The sequence below is a fragment of the Bufo bufo genome, chromosome 2 (assembly GCF_905171765.1).
Source record: "Bufo bufo chromosome 2, aBufBuf1.1, whole genome shotgun sequence".
Lineage (NCBI taxonomy): Eukaryota > Metazoa > Chordata > Amphibia > Anura > Bufonidae > Bufo > Bufo bufo.
In genome coordinates this window covers 41,875,849-41,893,968 of record NC_053390.1, presented here as the reverse complement: position 1 = coordinate 41,893,968, position 18,120 = coordinate 41,875,849, and the positions used below count along the sequence as shown (strand labels likewise).

At 45.3% G+C, this 18,120-nt stretch overlaps 1 protein-coding gene across 4 annotated transcripts in view; it reads left to right on the top strand.

The window, feature by feature from the left end:
- RAI14 (retinoic acid induced 14) overlaps positions 1 to 18,120 on the top strand; it is a 155,146-nt gene that overhangs the window by 54,510 nt on the left and 82,516 nt on the right. For 3 of the 4 annotated variants that reach the window (XM_040420996.1, XM_040420995.1, XM_040420994.1), the window contains exon 1: positions 13,534 to 13,698. The exons of the other annotated variant lie outside the window; for it this stretch is intronic. In XM_040420996.1, the coding sequence (XP_040276930.1) occupies positions 13,558 to 13,698 (141 nt within the window). In that variant the 5' untranslated portion in view covers positions 13,534 to 13,557. Of the gene's footprint in view, positions 1 to 13,533; positions 13,699 to 18,120 lie in introns of those variants that run through there. 4 annotated transcript variants of the gene reach the window in all.

The window sequence follows — 18,120 nt, the reverse complement described above, 5'->3', positions numbered from 1 at the left end:
TGTAAACTGTTCGCAATTCATTCATAACTTCTAGGAGGAATAATAGAAGAATGGCACCACATAGCGTCATAAGAATACACGCTCCAGAGTTGTTATTACATAGTTACCAAAACTGACATGTCAGGAGAGGTGACGGGTGCTCTTTAAGGGGGGTTTTAGGACATATGGACAGGGGTTGTCCTAGTGGGACGGATTGATACTTTTCTTATACCGTGAGCCATAACAGACCAATTCAAATCTAAAATTTGGCAGAAGAAGGCCCCAGTGCTAGAAGTCTATATACAGGGACACTTCTAGCTGTCCACCTCTCCTTGAGGGTATCTAGATCCTTAGAGATCCTACACATAAAACTAGTGAAATCTGAGGAACCGTTCAACTCTTCTAGGAACCTTTGTCCAGAATATGCAAATTCAGAGCGACGGAATTTCCTGCGCCCAGCTAAGAAAAATGCTTGGCAATGGCATGTGTGCAAATTCCTGCAGCGGCAACAAGGTCGTCAACGTATTGTTTTGCAGGAAATCCTGTTAATGTCTTAGTCCTGATCCACGAGGGGAGGGGGGGGGGGGGGAGTGCGGTTGTCTTTAGAACGACAGGGCTCCCGTGGAAAGATGAATACCATCTTCAGGGGGTTGAATATTTTTATCGCATTATCATATTTAACATCCTCTGCTATAAAATGTTGTACACTGTATGTTTTTTTTTATTTTTTATGTAGCAGTAGAACGTGGCAGGTTTTAGGTATTTTTAGGTCCGGGAATATTTCCAGTAGAAAAACCTCAAAAAATGTGGGATTTTATTAAATAACAATCTCCGAGCCCGAGCCTCAGGATGGAAGGAAACCTCAGTAGTGATCTAAGGGTCTTAAAGTGTCCGCGTACGAAAAGTCTTGTGGGACGTTGTGAGAAGTGGTGTGAGAAAAAAATGTCGGAAAAATGTGTCCCACCCATTTGATCACACCCTCATAATGTCCCAAACCTAGTGCATATGACCCCTTCGTCAGACCCCAACATGGATATAAACCCCAGACTGTTCTCAGGCCTAAGACCTGCAGTTACTTACCTCTGATTCCTCCAACATCCAGATGCCAGGGCCCAGAAGGAATTTCTTGTCAGTCCCATCATCAGGAGTCAGGATGCAGAGTCCAGGATGTTGGCCTACTCTTCTAAGAGTCTGAGAGGTCACCTATTTATTTCTAAAGGTATACACATTAGTCTATCATCGGCTGACCCCCATATAACTGTGGGTTTGGCCAACACTCTATTGTGTTTGGGGAGCTCTCGACTCTCCCCCGACAGATTATGCGGAAGAAAGGACCGGGCAAAATAAATATGGAAGCGTAGGAGAAGCGGGCTGCGGGTAGTCTGGATAACTTTTGTCTACATAGTGAGAGTGGCCCTTTTGTTGAAAGAAATCTCCTAGTTACTAATAGTGCAAAATAAATGTAGTTAACACCATTTGGAACTGTAAAAGAATATAGAATACCAAATCTACCAAGATAAATCCCCCTCCCCACTCCTAAATAGCGCCACAGCTAGGTAGATTTGCTTTTCTATGTTCCTGGAAAAGCTGGGTCACCACCATCTCACGCTGTAAGAGAGTCTACAGAATACTGAATCTACTAAGATAAACGCCCCTCCTCATTCCTCAATACTTCAATAGCTAGGCATAGTTGCTTTTCATGCTCCTGGGAAAACTGGGTTACGACCATGTGGAACTGTATTAGTCTACAGCAGGCATGCTCAACCTGCGGCCCTCCAGCTGTTGTAAAACTACAACTCCCACAATGCCCTGCTGTAGGCTGATAGCTGTAGGCTGTTCGGGCATGCTGGGAGTTGTAGTTTTGCAACAGCTGGAGGGCCGTAGGTTGAGCATGCCTGGTCTACAGAATACTAAATCTACCAAGATAAATCCCCCTCCTTACTCCTAAATAGTGCATAGCTAGGCAGATTTGCCTTTTGGGGTCTTGGGAAAACTGGGTTACCGCCATGTGAAACTGTAATAGACTGCAGAATTCTGAATGTACAAAGATAAATCCCACTCCCCTCTCCTAAATAGTGCCATAGCCAAGCCTTTCAGGACCCTGGGAAAGCTGCTTTATTTGCACTATGTAAGGGTAAAGTTATCTGGACAGTGTGTACGGTTCCACAACACTTGTAATCCAGTTCTCCAGCGCTGATGAATGTTAAATTTAGCTAGACAGTGAGAAATCCCTCCTAGCTATATAGGCGAACTGGACATTCAGTCACCTGGGAAAGCTGGGTAGCACTTTCTGTGCAGTCAGTGGCCTGGTACTGTCTAGCAGACACCCTTTGCACTGTTTTTAAATTCCACGACGTTTTCTTCTCCACTCGCACCCAAAGCCAAATCTGTTGGCTTCTTGTTAGCAGTGCATTGTGGGAGCTCATGTGAGAGTCACAAGTCCCGCTGTCAGGTCACATGACTGTCTACAATGTAAACAGCTGTCTGTTTCCCAGGGCAACCAGCCACATTTCTGAAGAAGCTTTTTATGTGAATGGAGGAGATGAGAGGAAGTAGTTTATAAGCTATCTGCTGTTATACGCATTCAGCCATTACGCTGTTTTCACTGATTTTATTTCCTATGACTGATTTTTCATAGCCCGAGGTCATCCTCCCAGTGAGCGCCATGACGCGTTAGCATCTCGTTAAACAGGTGCGAACAAGCCGGGCAAATGGCAGCTAATATAACGCGTTATCCTCCTGCCTGTAGATTATAACTGGCATGTAATCTCCCCCAGTCTTGGTATAATTGGATGCGTGTGACTCAGCTTTGGTCTATGACGGACACTCGCGTTGTGGACTGCAGCCAGCTGTGCATGTCCTACGTCGTAGAAAGCCTCCTCAGATTAAGGCCGCTTTCGGACGAGCGTATTTGTAATGCGTATATAGTCCGGATTTAATGTAACGGAATCTGCTGCTTATGTTTATGAATGGAGCTATTCACATGGGCGATTAATTTCCGTCAGTATTTGAAATACGCAGCATGTCCGAGTTTTTTGCGGATTACACCCACTACAGTCTGTGCAGTGCATAAATAATGAAGGAAGGAAGAAATACGCATGTAAATCCTGATGAAATCCTGAAGCAATCCTGATGACAATACTGATGGTATATCATCAGGATCCTGAGGCAGAATGCTGACGGATTTCAATACGCTCGTCTGAAAGCGGCCTATCAGTGCACGGTTCCTCAGTGGCTCCTGCCTGGGAAAACAGCTTTTCATGGACTACATTGGTGACCAGGAGTCTTCGAGCTTAGAGTAACCCTTTAATTGGGCCCTCAGCTCAAGGGCTTGTTCACACGACCGTGCCGTGTTTTGCGGTCCGCAAATTGCGGATCAGCAAAACACGGATGCCGCCTGTGTGCCTTCCGCAATTTGCGGAACGGAACAGGCGGCCCATTATAGAAATGCCTATTCTTGTCCGCAAAACAGACAAGAACAGGACATGTTTTATCATTTTTGCGGGGCCACGGAACGGAGCAACGGATGCGGACAGCACACGGAGTGCTGTTCGCATCTTTTGCGGCCCCATTGAAGTGAACGGGTCCGCACCCGAGCCGCAAAAAATGCATCTCGGATGCGGAACAAAACCACAGTCGTGTGAATGAGCCCTAAAGTTGGGGAGATTCGTTTGATCTGATATGGCAAATAAATTAAGGCCTCATGCACACGACTGTTGTTGTGTTCCGTTCCGCAAAATGGGGTTCCGTTGTTCCGTGATCCGTTTCCGTTTTTATTTCCGTGTGTCTTCCTTTATTTTTGGAGGACCACCAGACATAAAGGAAAGTAAAAAAAAGTGTAAGTCAAGTTTGCCATACAAATGATAGGAAAAAAACGGACGCGGACGCGGATGACAATCTTGTGTGCCTCCGCGTTTTTTCACGGTCCCATTGACTTGAACAGGTCCGCGAACCGTTTTCTGTTAAAAAAATAGGACAGGTTATATATTTTTGACGGACTGGAACCATGGATCACGGACGCGGATGACAAACGGTGCATTAGCCGAGTTTTCAACGGACCCATTGAAAGTCAATGGATCCGCAGAAAATCACGAAAAACGGAACAACGGACACGGATCAAAACAATGGTCGTGTGCATGAGGCCTAACAGGCATTTGAAGTCAGGCCTCCGTGTGACGTGAAGTTGTGATCTCCCTAGTAGTCACAACACTGCCCACCTCCCCACTGTTGTTCCCCAATTCACTGGTTATCAGAGCATATCCCACCACCCCTGTGGACACTGCAGCCCCTCACAACTACAATAAAATAAGATTCATCTGACTCCCCCAGTAGTCACAGTATCCCCCCAGTAGTCACAATATCTCTCCAGTAGTCACAGTATCCCCCCAGTAGTCACAGTATCCCCCCAGTAGTCACAGTATCCCCCCAGTAGTCACAGTATCCTCCCAGTTGTCACAGTATCCCCCCAGTAGTCACAGTATCCCCCCAATAGTCACAGTATCCCCCCAGTACTCACAGTATCCCTCCAGTCGTCACAGTATCCCTCCAGTAGTCACAGTATCCCCCCAGTAGTCACAGTATCCCTCTAGTCGTCATAGTATCCCCCCAGTAATCACACACAGTATCCCTCCAGTAGTCACAGTATCCCTCCAGTAGTCACAGTATCCCCCAGTAGTCACAGCAGCCCCCCAGTAGTCACAGTATCCCCCAGTAGTCACAGTATCCCCCAGTAGTCACAGCAGCCTCCCGTAGTCACAGTATCCCCCCAGTAGTCACAGTATCCCCCCAGTAGTCACAGCAGCCTCCCAGTAGTCACAGTATCCCTCCAGTAGTCACAGTATCCCCCCAGTAGACACAGCAGCCCATCCACACTGCCTGTCACTGAGGCCCCCAACACTAGTCAGAGCAAGATACCCTCCCACTTCCCCACTAGTCACAGCAGGCATGCTTCCACTAGTGATCACAGCAGGGGCAACACCATCCTCCGCAGGGAGTCATAGCAGGACTCCCATCAGCCCATGCTCCGGTATTGCCCTCTCTGCTGTATGTAGCTTCCTGCAGTGGTCACTCCTGATACTGGTGGGTTTCAGACTTCCTTAGACCTTCTTTATATCAAGCATATCCATCACTAATACTATACATGTGTGTTATATAGTATATATCCAACGCTATACATGTATGTTATATCCTGTATAACCCATGCTAAACATTTGTTATATCCTGTATATCCAACGCTATACATGTATACTATATCCTGTATATCCAACGCTATACATGTATGTTATATCCTGTATATCCAACGCTATACATGTATGTTATATCCTGTATATCCAACGCTATACATGTATGTTATATCCTGTATATCCAACGCTATACATGTATGTTATATCCTGTATATCCAACGCTATACATGTATGTTATATCCTGTATATCCAACGCTATACATGTATGTTATATCCTGTATATCCAACGCTATACATGTATGTTATATCCTGTATATCCAACGCTATACATGTATGTTATATCCTGTATATCCAACGCTATACATGTATGTTATATCCTGTATATCCAACGCTATACATGTATGTTATATCCTGTATATCCAACGCTATACATGTATACTATATATATCCTGTATATCCAACGCTATACATGTATGTTATATCCTGTATATCCAACGCTAAACATTTGTTATATCCTGTATATCCAACGCTGTACATGTATATTATATCCTGTGTATCCAACACTGTACATGTATGTTATATCCTGTATATGCAGCTAGAACAACACATAGTGCAACAGCATTCTACAAACCAAATAAAGTACAAAGACATATTACATTGCAAATGTTACGCTAATAAATTAGAGATACTTGGCAAATACATTTTGTACAAAAACATTTGAGCCCGTCTGCGGACGTCAAGGCGATCTCTATAAGACGGGAACCTAACACTAAGTTCACCTGTTATGTGCCATGACAGCGACCATGAAGTTCAGGAGGTGTAGGCCCACCCTTTTGGTTTAAATCTCTATGGTGCCAAAATGGCCTCCATTGTATCCTGTTATATGCAGCGCTAATCATGTATGGTATGTTATATCCTGTATATCCAGCGCTGTACATGTGTTATATAGTATATATTCCATGTATTCAGCTCTATACATATGTTATATAGTATATATCCTGTATATCCAGCGCTATACATGTATGTTATATCCTGTATATATCCGGCACTATACATGTATGTTATATCCTGTATATATCCGGCACTATACATGTATGCTGTATAATATATATATCCCGTATATCCAGTGTTATACCTCTATGTTATATAGTATACAGTATATTCTATAAATCCAGCTCCATACATGTACAGTATGTTATATAGTATATATCCCGTATATATCCCGCGGCATACATGTACAGTATGTTCTATAGTATATATCCCGTACATCCAGTGCGGCCGCTGCATTGACCCTTCTAGAAATCAATCACGTTTTTGCCAGAGGCCTGAGGCTCCTGCCCCAGAACAGACAGGAAATCACCATTTCTCTGACCTCCTCTCCGCAGAGAGTCAGGACGTCTCTTAAAGGGAAAGACTACTGCATATCAGTCTGAGCTGCCAGCAAGGAGGGGGTTAAGAATTATGGCAGTCCAGAACCCATTTATTCCAATGGTATTCTCTTACAAATTCCAGGTATATCCGGGATGCAGCGAGCAGAGGAGAGTCCATTTATTCCTTTGCATAGTTTAGATAATGTTCACAAAAGCTGCGCCTGTCTCTTTAAATGTATTGCCCAATTGTGCTTATGATACAACCGCCATCCTGCTCTGGTTGTGCCGATGTCTCTTAGTCATGTCTCAAATATAGGAAACCCAGATGACTAACAATATGACTGCGGTTGCCGATCCTACGGTAAGGGCCACCCAACTTTCCCAGACCCCTGAACGGCACATCTGCCTAGTTGCGTACAGACATTTGAGGTGGGATGAGCCAGTCGCCAGAAAGCTGGGGGAGAGGTATGGTGGGAGCTGTAACCTCTCGTCTCTGGCCATTACAGAGTTAAATGGAGATGGTCAGCAAGAAGCACGGACCTGGCGCTGTTCGCTCATAGTATTGCGGTTTTTATTAAACGGTGTGTTGGGCCTGAGCGAACGCGACTGACTCTAGAACTTCGGATCCTGCGCTGCAAAAAAAATCTAAAGCTATAAAAGAACACAAACTCAGATGTAGATCAGATGTAGCAGAGCCAGATTCGTTAGATTCTCAAGCGGAGCAAGGCGTAGTCAAATGGAGGGATGACGGCACACGATGCGGGTTACGTATGGTTTTTACTCATGGATTTTTGTGGAGAAAAATGCGTAATCCAGTACCAGCGGAGTGTATGAGATAAGACAAATTCCATACGCACTTTTCTTTTTTCTTAGGAGTGGAAGTTTTTTTATTTTGTGCGTATTTCACCTTTTTCAATGGAAGGTTGAGATCTGAGGAAAATCCGCCTCAAATTCAAACCAAAAACGGCATAAAAACCACATTAAAATGCGATAAATGGTGCAGATTTTGCAGATTTTCTGCAAGCAAATCAGCACCGTGTGCAGGCACCCTTAGGCCTCTTTCACACGAGCGAGTTTTCCGCGCAGGTGAAATGCGTGTGATGCGAACGCATTGCACCCGCACTAAATCCGGACTTATTCATTTCAATGGGTCTGTGTAAATGAGCGTTGGTTTTCACGCATCACTTGTGCGTTGCGTGAAAATCGCAGCGGTCACCGGGCAGTTCCGAGAACAGCCAGATGAAGGCCCCCGGCGGCTGTTCTCGGAACTCCCGGTGACCGCATTTGTTTAAGACCGGCTCGCGGCGCAGGCACAGGTAAGGGCTTACCTGTGCCTCGCCGGACTTGTGATTTAAGATGGCAGCCCGCATGTGTTCGCGAGCGAACACAGCGAACTGGCCATCACTGCTCTCCTTAACAGAGTCGAGCTTGTTGGGTGCAACTGTGCTCAGCTTGTCAGCCTAAGTAAGTCAGGTGTAGGAGAGCTGTGTTTGCCATCTGCTCCATCTCGTGATCAAATAGTGGTTCATCCTTAGTGGTTTTTAATGGACACTGGTCGAAAGGCCAGGACCTCAGAGTAGAGGTGGTCCCATAGAAACTAATGGGATCGTGGCAACACTGCAGGATTTTTTTGCAACTTGCGCTGCGATCCCATTCGTTTCTATGGAACCACCTCTACTCTGAGGTCCTGGCCATTAAAAACCAGGGGTTTTCCGAGATTTTAAGGCCTCGTGCACACGACAGTATTTTTTCACGGTCCGCAAAACGGGGTTCCGTTGTTCCGTGATCCGTTTCCGTTTTTGTTTCCGTGTGTCTTCCTTGATTTTTGGAGGATCACCAGACGTGAAGGAAAGTGAAAAAAAATCTAAGTCAAGTTTGCCTTGCAAATGATAGTAAAAAAAATGGACGCGGAGGCGGATGACCATCTTGTGTGCCTCCGTGTTTTTTCACGGACCCATTGACTTGAATTATTTGATCTTGGGGGTCCAACACCCAGGACCCCCGCCAATCAGCTGTTTGAGAAGACACTGGTACTCCTATGAGCTCCGCGGCCTTCTTTCTGCTTTTCCTAGGCCACTGATGACGCGTTCATCGGTCACGTGGCCTAGGCGCTGTGATACCAAACACAGCCACTATACAATGTACGGCGCTGTGCTTGGTGAGCACGGAGAAGGCCTCGGCACTTACAGGAACGCCGGTGCCTTCTCAAACAGGTGATCGGCGGGGGTCCCGTGTGTCGGACCCCCACCGATCAGATATTGATGACCTATCTAGAGGATAGCCCATGAGTATAAAAATCTTGGAAGATCCTTTTAAAGATGAACCTAATTACACATTTAACTCTGCTACATCAGTATCAGTAGGACTGGTATTCCGGAGTATCCGCTCTGAATATGCATCTCTAATGACTCATTGTAACAAACACACATACACAGCGCGTTCCAGAGCCGGCTCAGACATAACTCAGAAATAGCCTTAAATAGTAACACCAGACGTTACTCAATCGTTTTATTTTAGTCGGAATGTATCGCTATGTCGAAACGCTTTGGAGCATTTTTTCACATCATGTTATTTTTCTACTACAGCTCGCCTTCGCATAAATTGCACTCTCCGATATAACAGGAGCTTGATCCAGGCCCAAGATCCTGCAAATCTTACCGTGGATCCTAATAACTCCAGTTTTTATGTTGAAAAAATGTTGACAACTCAATTTTTCTTAAAATTTTTTATTTTTATTTTTAAGAATTTTCGGCAGTTTTCCTTTTTGATTTCGGCAGTACCATAACACTGAAAAACAAAATACAGAATCCTTTTATACCTTTTAAAGTCGTCAGAACAGAAAGATAAAACTCCTATGTAGAGAGGGATCCCATTGTCAGTTTACTGCTGCTGTGAGGAGAAGATGTTATCTGTTAGTAGGGATGAGCGATTCGACTTCGGATGAAACATCCGAAGTCGATTTGCATAAAACTTTGTTCTAATACTGTACAGACCAGGAGCTCCGTACAGTATTAGAATGTATTGGCTCCAATGAGCCGAAGTTGTTGCTTTGTGAAGTCTCGCAGTAACTTCATAAATTAATTTGTACTGTAAAAAACATTTCCGAGTGGTACCTTGGAACCGAACCCGGCTTCGGGAAATTATTTTTTACAGTACAAATTAATTTATGAAGTTATTACGTGAAGTCTCGCGAGACTTCGCGAAGAGATAGCTTCGGCTCATCGGATCCAATACATTCTAATACTGTACGGAGCTCCTGCTCCGTACAGTATTAGAACAAAGTTTTATGCGGCTGTCGATTCGCTCACCCCTATCTGTTAGTATAATAGTAGATGGTAGAATCAGGATGACAGCTCTATTTTCCTCTTGATAGGCCTAGATAAAGATGCTTAGAACGTATCAGTGTAATGTGTGATGCCCTAATGGAGTCTCTCATCCCCTTCCCTCTCTGGCCACAGTGAATGGTCGGACTGAGAGTAAAAGGGTTGTTCCTATGCAATGAGCAGGACATTTTATTTGCCATATACTTGCAATAATATTGTACTTTTTTATGTACATCCTCTCTGGTAGCGCCCCCTACTGTTTATCCTTTTGGTCCACCTTCTCCTGCATTCAGAGCTGACATGCTCAGATATATATATATATAGCATTACATACCATGTGTATTACTTCAGCTATATATGATGGACTATAGAGGAGTGGAAGGGGTTAACAAGAGTTCATTGCAATGAGATGTAGGTGTGTGATTCTGATATGAGCTGCTGCCCCCACCAAAAAGGGTGGGGGGGGGGGAAGTCCTGTAGATGACTTAAAAAAACATGCCCCCTTTAAGCCATTACCAAAAATTAAACAAATATGGATAAAAAAAAAACGGAGAAAACAATATGACGTAAATTGTGAAAAAAAATAAAGAAAATGCTCCGTATTATGCAGCCGTATTTTTATACACAAGGGTGAGACGGCCCTTAGGATAATTGCCTTCTCATGTAGCTCCTGCAGGAGAAACTCAGTATACACGCAGAGGAAGTAGAGCGTTATGTCTGTCACTATTGATGGCCTGTAGAATAAAAGGGATCTGGGCAAGGGAGGAGCCAATATAAGGAGACCACCCATGAGGAATCTGCAATTGTGAGAGAACTTTTCTTCTGCGTGAGCCGTATAGTCTCCGAGCCCTGGGAACACTTTGGTGATTAGGGGATGCTTGGAGGCCATTTTGGAGTGGGCTTTTGATAGAGTTTTTACAGGTCATACTGAAAGGGTTACCATCAGAAGCATCCATTATGATAAGCACATCGTCAATATACCGGGTTCTGTCTCACTCCACATCTTCCTCTGCAGCATTACTGATGGTGGTACCTACCTGTGCCTTCCTGTAGGACATGAATGGATGAATTGCAGCGTGACTCTGTCTTTTCTTGTTATCCTACAGTTCTGCATGTTGCCTTCCCTCTGTAATTCCTCCTGGAAAGGTGTGAATAATATTACTACTGGATGTTAACCATTTCCCTCATCAAAGGGAACACATACTATTGAGTTGGTGAATAGTAACACCCAGTTGTCAATTGATTTGTACATTTCCAGGAGGAATAGCAGAGGGACATAAAAGAATAGAGGTTTTGACTAAAATAGACATGTCGGCATAGCCAACAGGTCCCCTTTAAGGATTACTGTCTTAAACAAGATGTGTGTGACGCCATTAGGCTTATTTAAAGGCGTAATCGCATGTAAATAATGAAAACCAGACATCATATAATACATGACAATCTCTTTCTAACGAAGCTAGAACTAGCCCTGGACCTCACATGGATCCAGAGATCTCACCATTTTAAGTTGGCAGTTCATGGGGCGTGGCCTTTTGCTGCAGCTGGTGGCAGTTGAAGAATGGAACAGACAGGGCCGGCCTTTGGGGTGTGCGGGCTGTGCGGCCGCACAGGGCGCCATAGTAACAGGGGCGCTGGGCGGCCGACAGCTCGCAATGTAATCTGCGGCAGGCGAGGCTGTCCTTGTGTTCTCCCTCGGGGCGCCCCCTCCATCTCCCCCTCCCCTGTCTGACCTGCCTGCTGTGCCCCCGCCGCTGCCAATAAGAAGAGAGATGGGAGGAGGAGGGGAGGGGGTTGTGGCCACTGCGCCACCAATGAAGAAAACTGACCTGAATACAAATACAGGAGGCGGGTGCCGGAATCAAATAGCCGGCACCCGACCTCTATGACAGGGAGCTGCGATCAGCGGCAGTTGAGTTAACCCTTCAGGTGTGGTACCTGAGGGGTTAACTGCCGCTGATCGCAGCTCCCTGTCACAGAGGTCGGGTGCCGGCTATTTGATTCCGGCACCCGCCTCCTGTATTTGTATAAGAAACGTTGGTGGCACAGTGCGCCCCCCCCCCAAACACCCCAGTATAAGAAACATAATTGGTGGCTCAGTGTGCCCCCCCCCCCCTAGTATAAGAAACGTTGGTGGCACAGTGCGCCCCCCCCCCCCCCAGTATAAGAAACATTGGTGGCTCAGTGGGAAGTGCCAATGAGGGTTAAAAAATAATTTAAAAAAATTAACTCACCTCCTCCAGTTGATCGTGTAGCTGCCGGTCTTTCTTCAGGACCTGTGGTGACGTCACTGAGCTCATCACATGACCCATTACCATGGTGATGGATCATGTGATGTATCATGTGATGAGCACAGTGATGTCACCACAGGTCCTTTGACAGGTCATGAAGAAAGAACAGAAGACGATCAATTGGAGGAGGTGAGTTAATTATTTTTTTATTTTTTAACCCTCATTGGCACTGCCCACTGCGCCACCAATGTTTATTATATTGAGGGGGGGCGCACTGCGCCACCAATGTTTATTATATTGAGGGGGGCGCACTGCGCAAATGTTTATTATACTGGGGTGTTGGGGGGGGGGCGCACTGCGCCACCAATGTTTATTATACTGGGGTGTTGGGGGGGCGCACTGCGCCACCAATGTTTATTATACTGGGGTGTTGGGGGGGCGGCGCACCGTGCCACCAATGTTTATTATATTGGGGGGCGCACTGCGCACAACGATGGGTTAGGGAAATTTCACAGCAGAGTGCGCATGCGCTGGGAGCCTCGTCGGCGGTTAGGGTAGGGAAAAATTATGGGCCAGTGCACAGGTGTGGTGATCGGATGGATGTTCTCAGCAGGACACCGGCCGACACTGCGCATGCGCTGGGAGCCTCACCAGCGGTTAGGGTAGGGAAAAAGCACTGGCCCGTACGTAATTTTTCCCTTCCCTAACCGCTGGTGAGGCTCCCGGTGCATGCGCAGTGTTGGCCGGTGTTCAGCTGAGAACATCCATCCGATCACTGCGCCTGCGCACTGGCCCATAGTTTTTCCCTACCCTAACCGCCGGCGAGGCTCCTGGCGCATGCGCACTCTGCTGTGAAACTTCCCTAACCTGACGTTGTGCGCCTGCGCGGCGCTGCACACCTCCTCACGTCATGTCCGGTGCGACCGGAAGTGTCGAGGGTAGGGAAATCTCACGAAGTAGGGAAGTATAACATTACACCGGCCTTTGGGGTGTGTGGGCTGGTAACTACTTGGTTGGATAGTCAGCCAGCCTATGCCATAATGCCAGCAACAAGCAGTGTTTTTTTATTTTTTTTTGGGTGGGGGGGGGGCGCCACAAGGTTAGCTCGCACAGGGCGCCTGGACACCTAAGGCCGGCCCTGGGAACAGAGCACGTGCGTCCACCTCACTGATGTGGACAGACAAATTAGAAAAAGAAGAAACAGCAGGTGGCGCTATACAGATGGATTTCATTAAATTGTTCAGTAGCTGTGCAATTGCAAAAGTATTCAGATCCAGGCGCTGTTTTTGAAAAATTCTGAATATTTTTCGTGGGACAGACCCCTTTAATAATTTGGTTACATACACCCATTCCTCATAAGGAGAAAAGACCTCTGGGAAACGTTCTTTTGATGACAGGCCATTAGTGAGACAGAAAGCCCATATATAGGAAGCCTGTGCCGCCCTTGCCAGTCTGTCAGTGTGAGATAGGACTGATGGGAAGTTCACAAGGAAGAGCTGTCGACAGCACCGCGGCCGGCCTGGAGGAGACCTCGGGCTGGAGCGTACAGAGGAGCGGCGCGGCACCACCCGAGGTTATGGAGGACAGAACAGACCCGAGCGATGTCTCCGATGAAGTGAGTAAAAAAATAATCAATGAGCCCCTGCTTGTCTCTTAGGAAATTCCTTACCTGGCAATTCCCTTTTGTAGTCAGCCAAATAAGGCTCTGTTCACATTGAGTTTGACATAGGGAGCAGGAAAGCTACTGGCATATATGTCAAACATATCCTTAGGACCCTATCCACCGCGTGTCCTTTGACCTCCAAAGGTTAGGCTGGTATGTGTCACTATACCTGTTTTTACTGTATAGAAAATAGGAGTCGTCCAATAAAATAAAGTATATTACGCAGTTTAGTTTTTTTTTTTTTTACAGTAGGGGTCAATGAGCAAATATTTCAGATCTATGATATGCAAACTACAGATTGGCGTGGTATTAAAAAGCAGGAAGTGCTCAACCCCATATGCAGTGGTGCATCTATACAAGGGGGGGCATAGCCTGCACTTGTGGTCCGCTGCTAATAGCAATTCCCAGCAAAAATGCATACAATGGAGGATACCTGCAGCGGACCACAAGTACCACAATAGACATCCTACACAGGGATAGCAAATGTGTGGATGTAATAAACAGTAAAAAATAATATAACAATAACAAAGACAGGTGCACTCTGCGGTCTTACTAACCCTCATACTGGTGTCAAATTGAGAGATTAGCCAACAGATCCTACTTGGAGGACATGTCTGAGCCCGAGCACCGCGCCAAGGTTTATCAAGTAGCTCGGGACCTAACGCTAAACCTACCTGTGCCGTATGGGCAATACCATGCCACTGGCTCCTGGTATTGCCCATACGGCACAGGTAGATTTAGCATTAGGTCCCGAGCTACTTGATAAACCTTGGCGCGGTGCTCGGGCTCAGACATGTCCTCCAAGTAGGATCTGTTGGCTAATCTCTCAATTTTACACCAGTATGAGGGTTAGTAAGACCGCAGAGTGCACCTGTCTTTGTTATTGTTAGATCTATGATATGCCCAGATTTCTATAATTACGGCATATACTGTATACTGGGGGAAGCCATGTTTGGCCATACATTTCACCTGCAGTGGGGCAAGGTAGTATTATAGGTGGCCATGTAAATAAATGGCCGACCACGTTCTGTAAGGATGGTCCATTTTCTCTGGAAGGCGAAATCCTCGGCATCTGGTAGTCATTGCTGCGTCTGCTGTTTGTTTGATACGGTGAATTCTATCCATAAGAATCATTTTATGTGAGGTTTTCTGCATATACAGATGAAGCAGAGCAGATGTAGCAGTGCTGAAGGTGGTTGAGCCTAATTTCTGAAGCTGGGTCTATGAGATTTTGAATGGTCAATGTGAGATATAGTAGTGCTGAGTTTGTTAGCTGTAGTAGAGCACGGCTGGCTAGTTGTAGCTGAGATGAGTTTGTTGGATATGTAATCGTTGAATTGAATCGTCTGATATAGCAGAGATACGTTTGTCATTGGTTGCAGCGACTATTTTATGTTCTTACATAGGACTGCTGCTAAACGTATTGTGCTACATCCAGGGGCTGAAACCACTACAGATTAAATGCTTCTCGCGGCTGAGGGTTTGCTACGGCTACTTTCACACTTGCGGCAGAGTGATCCGGCAAGCAGTTCCGTCGCGGAAACTGCCTGTCGGATCCGGCAATCTGCATGCAAACGGACATCTGTTGTAGACGGATCCGGATGTGGATCCGTCTTACAAATGCATTGCAAGAACGGATCCATCTCTCCGGATGGCACTAATACATTTCAATGTAAATAAATGCCGAATCCGGCATTCCGGCAACTGATCCGCAATTTTGGACGGAGAGAGTACCAGTATTTCCTCCGTCCAAAACGCCGTTCAGTGACTGAACTGAAGACATCCTGAACGGATTGCTCTCCATTCAGAATGCATGGGGATAAAACTGATTTTTTTTTCCGGTATTGAGCCCCGAGGATGGAACTCTATGCCGGAAAAGAAAAACGCTAGTGTGAAAGTAGCCTAAGGTTGCATCCAGCTCAGACAAAGGACTCCTGGCTGATACATTTTACCTGCACTGATACATTGTAGCAAACTATCAGGGCAGGAGAGAGATTTGTGCTGTTGTGTAGCTTGGATACAATAGTAGCGAACACTCAGCAGTGCTCATGGGCCATTTATAATACTGATGTCTTCTTATGTGGCAGAGAGGCTTTCGGGCCCTCTCAGGCTCTAGGGCCCGATGTGCTCGGCTGGAGAGTATATTGAGAAATTCTTGAGGCTAAAGGGAAGAAATTCTCACAATAGATCAGAATAATCAGGGAAGTGTTGTTCATGCAGTTTTCCTGTCTCTTTAAATTCATCGCATTATTGGAAAAATAACTATTAACATGACGAGGCTTTATATTATTATCTCCTGACGTCCGGATGTGGAAAACTACAGACCACAGAGAGCGGAGCCTGGAAGTGACTGATAAGAGGACGGAAGAACAGGACGGGGCTTCTACATGGGGACAGATAGTGAGAGAAACGTAGATAGATATTAGAGAGATGGATAGATAGATATGAGATAGATACATGATGGATAGATAGAATAGATAGGAGATAGATAGATAGATAGATAATTAATAGATAGATAGATAGATAGATAGATAGGAGATAGGCTTTGAGAAAATGAGGAAGCAGCACACTGTATACACGAGGGGTGCACGTCCGGCCAATGTGGACCAGCACCTAGGTCCAATGAACTAGAAATGGAAGAACAGCCAGCAGCACTCCAAATTGTCAAAAGAAAAAGGTGGTTTATTGGACCCAAAGTCACTTTGGGTCCAATAAACCACCTTTTTCTTTTGACAATTTGGAGTGCTGCTGGCTGTTCTTCCATTTCTAGATAGGAGATAGATAGATAGATAGATAGATAGATAGATAGATAGATAGATAGATAGATAGATAGATAGATAGATAGATAGATAGATAGATATGAGATAGATAGATATGAGATAGATAATAGATAGATAGATAGATAGATAGATAGATAGATAGATAGATAGATAGATAAATGATAGATAGATAGATAGATAGATAAATGATAGATAGATAGATATGGGAGAGATAGATAGATAATAGATAGATAGATAATAGATAGATAGATAGATAGATAGATAGATATAAGATAGATATGAGATAGATAGATAATAGATAGATAGATAATAGATATGAGATAGATAGATAGAACAACACAGTGGCTCAGTGGTTAAGCAATCCTAGATTTGAATCTGACCCAGGACAACGTCTGCACGGACTTTGTATCTTCTCCCCGTGTTTGCGGGGGTTTCCTCCGGTTTCCTCCCACACTACAAAGACATCCTGATAGGGAACAGATTGTGAGCCCCATTGGGGACAGCTTGATGGTGATGTCTGTAAAGTGCTGCGGTATATGTCAGCGCTATATAAGTGCATAAAATAAATAAAATCGATCGATATGAGATACGGTGGGCAGTTGGCAAGGGACAACCATTTCCTGGGGAGCCCACAAGAACCTGACCATCATGACCAACCGAGAGTGTGGACATGTGAACCTTCACTGCCTTCACCATTTTAGCCCTGTATGGAGGTGTTATTGGCAGTTTTATGTGGGAATTATTGTATTGATCAGCCTTATTGTGTGGGAAATGTATAGCGGTATTGTGTGGGCACTATATGGCGGTATTACATGGATTTTGACTGTACTATTTAGTCATGGTATGGTGGTATATGGCCACTTAATGACTGTATTGTGTGGGCATTATTTGGACACGTCATTTGGCATTGTATGGCGGTATTCAGATGACATTATGTCTTTTATATTTAGTTTAAAATGATGAGAACACCTCTCTGAAAAATGGTGACCAACATGGGCGATCAATTCCCCTGCAGCGCCACCAAAGGACAATTGAGGTACTACACCATTTAGGTGGACTGTTAATCAGGTTATGTCGGGGTCGCCTCCCATTACCAGCGAGCGATTCCTATAATCTCATGTGTCAGTCCCTTTAGTGAAGCCAGGCACGATGATTGCAGTGGGTGTAGCCGCAACCATAGGGCTGGGGAAATAATTAAAGGGAAGTGAATTTGGGAGTATTTCGGAAATATTGAGTTTCAGTGAGTAAAATTAGAATGAGATCTGATGTTTTTCCTTTTATTCCATGTTCCCAGCCATGTGCAGTCAGAGGCAGCTTCTTAAAGGGACGGTAAACGGGAATATACCGTAACTAATTAATGTATGCAAATGTTTCAAGAGAGTCCCAACACTAGACATATGGGAGATGAAGTAGTGATCGCGGGGGGCCGATGTTTTCAGAACTTCCCGTTAGCTTTACTATTGAAGAATACTGGAGGCGGCCTCCACCGACTGAATGGCCGGATAACAGAGAAGAATAGAGAGCATTCAGCTGCAGTGCAGACCTAGGTAGGATAGGAATTCAGGTTCCTTACAGCAAAGATCAATCTTTTTTG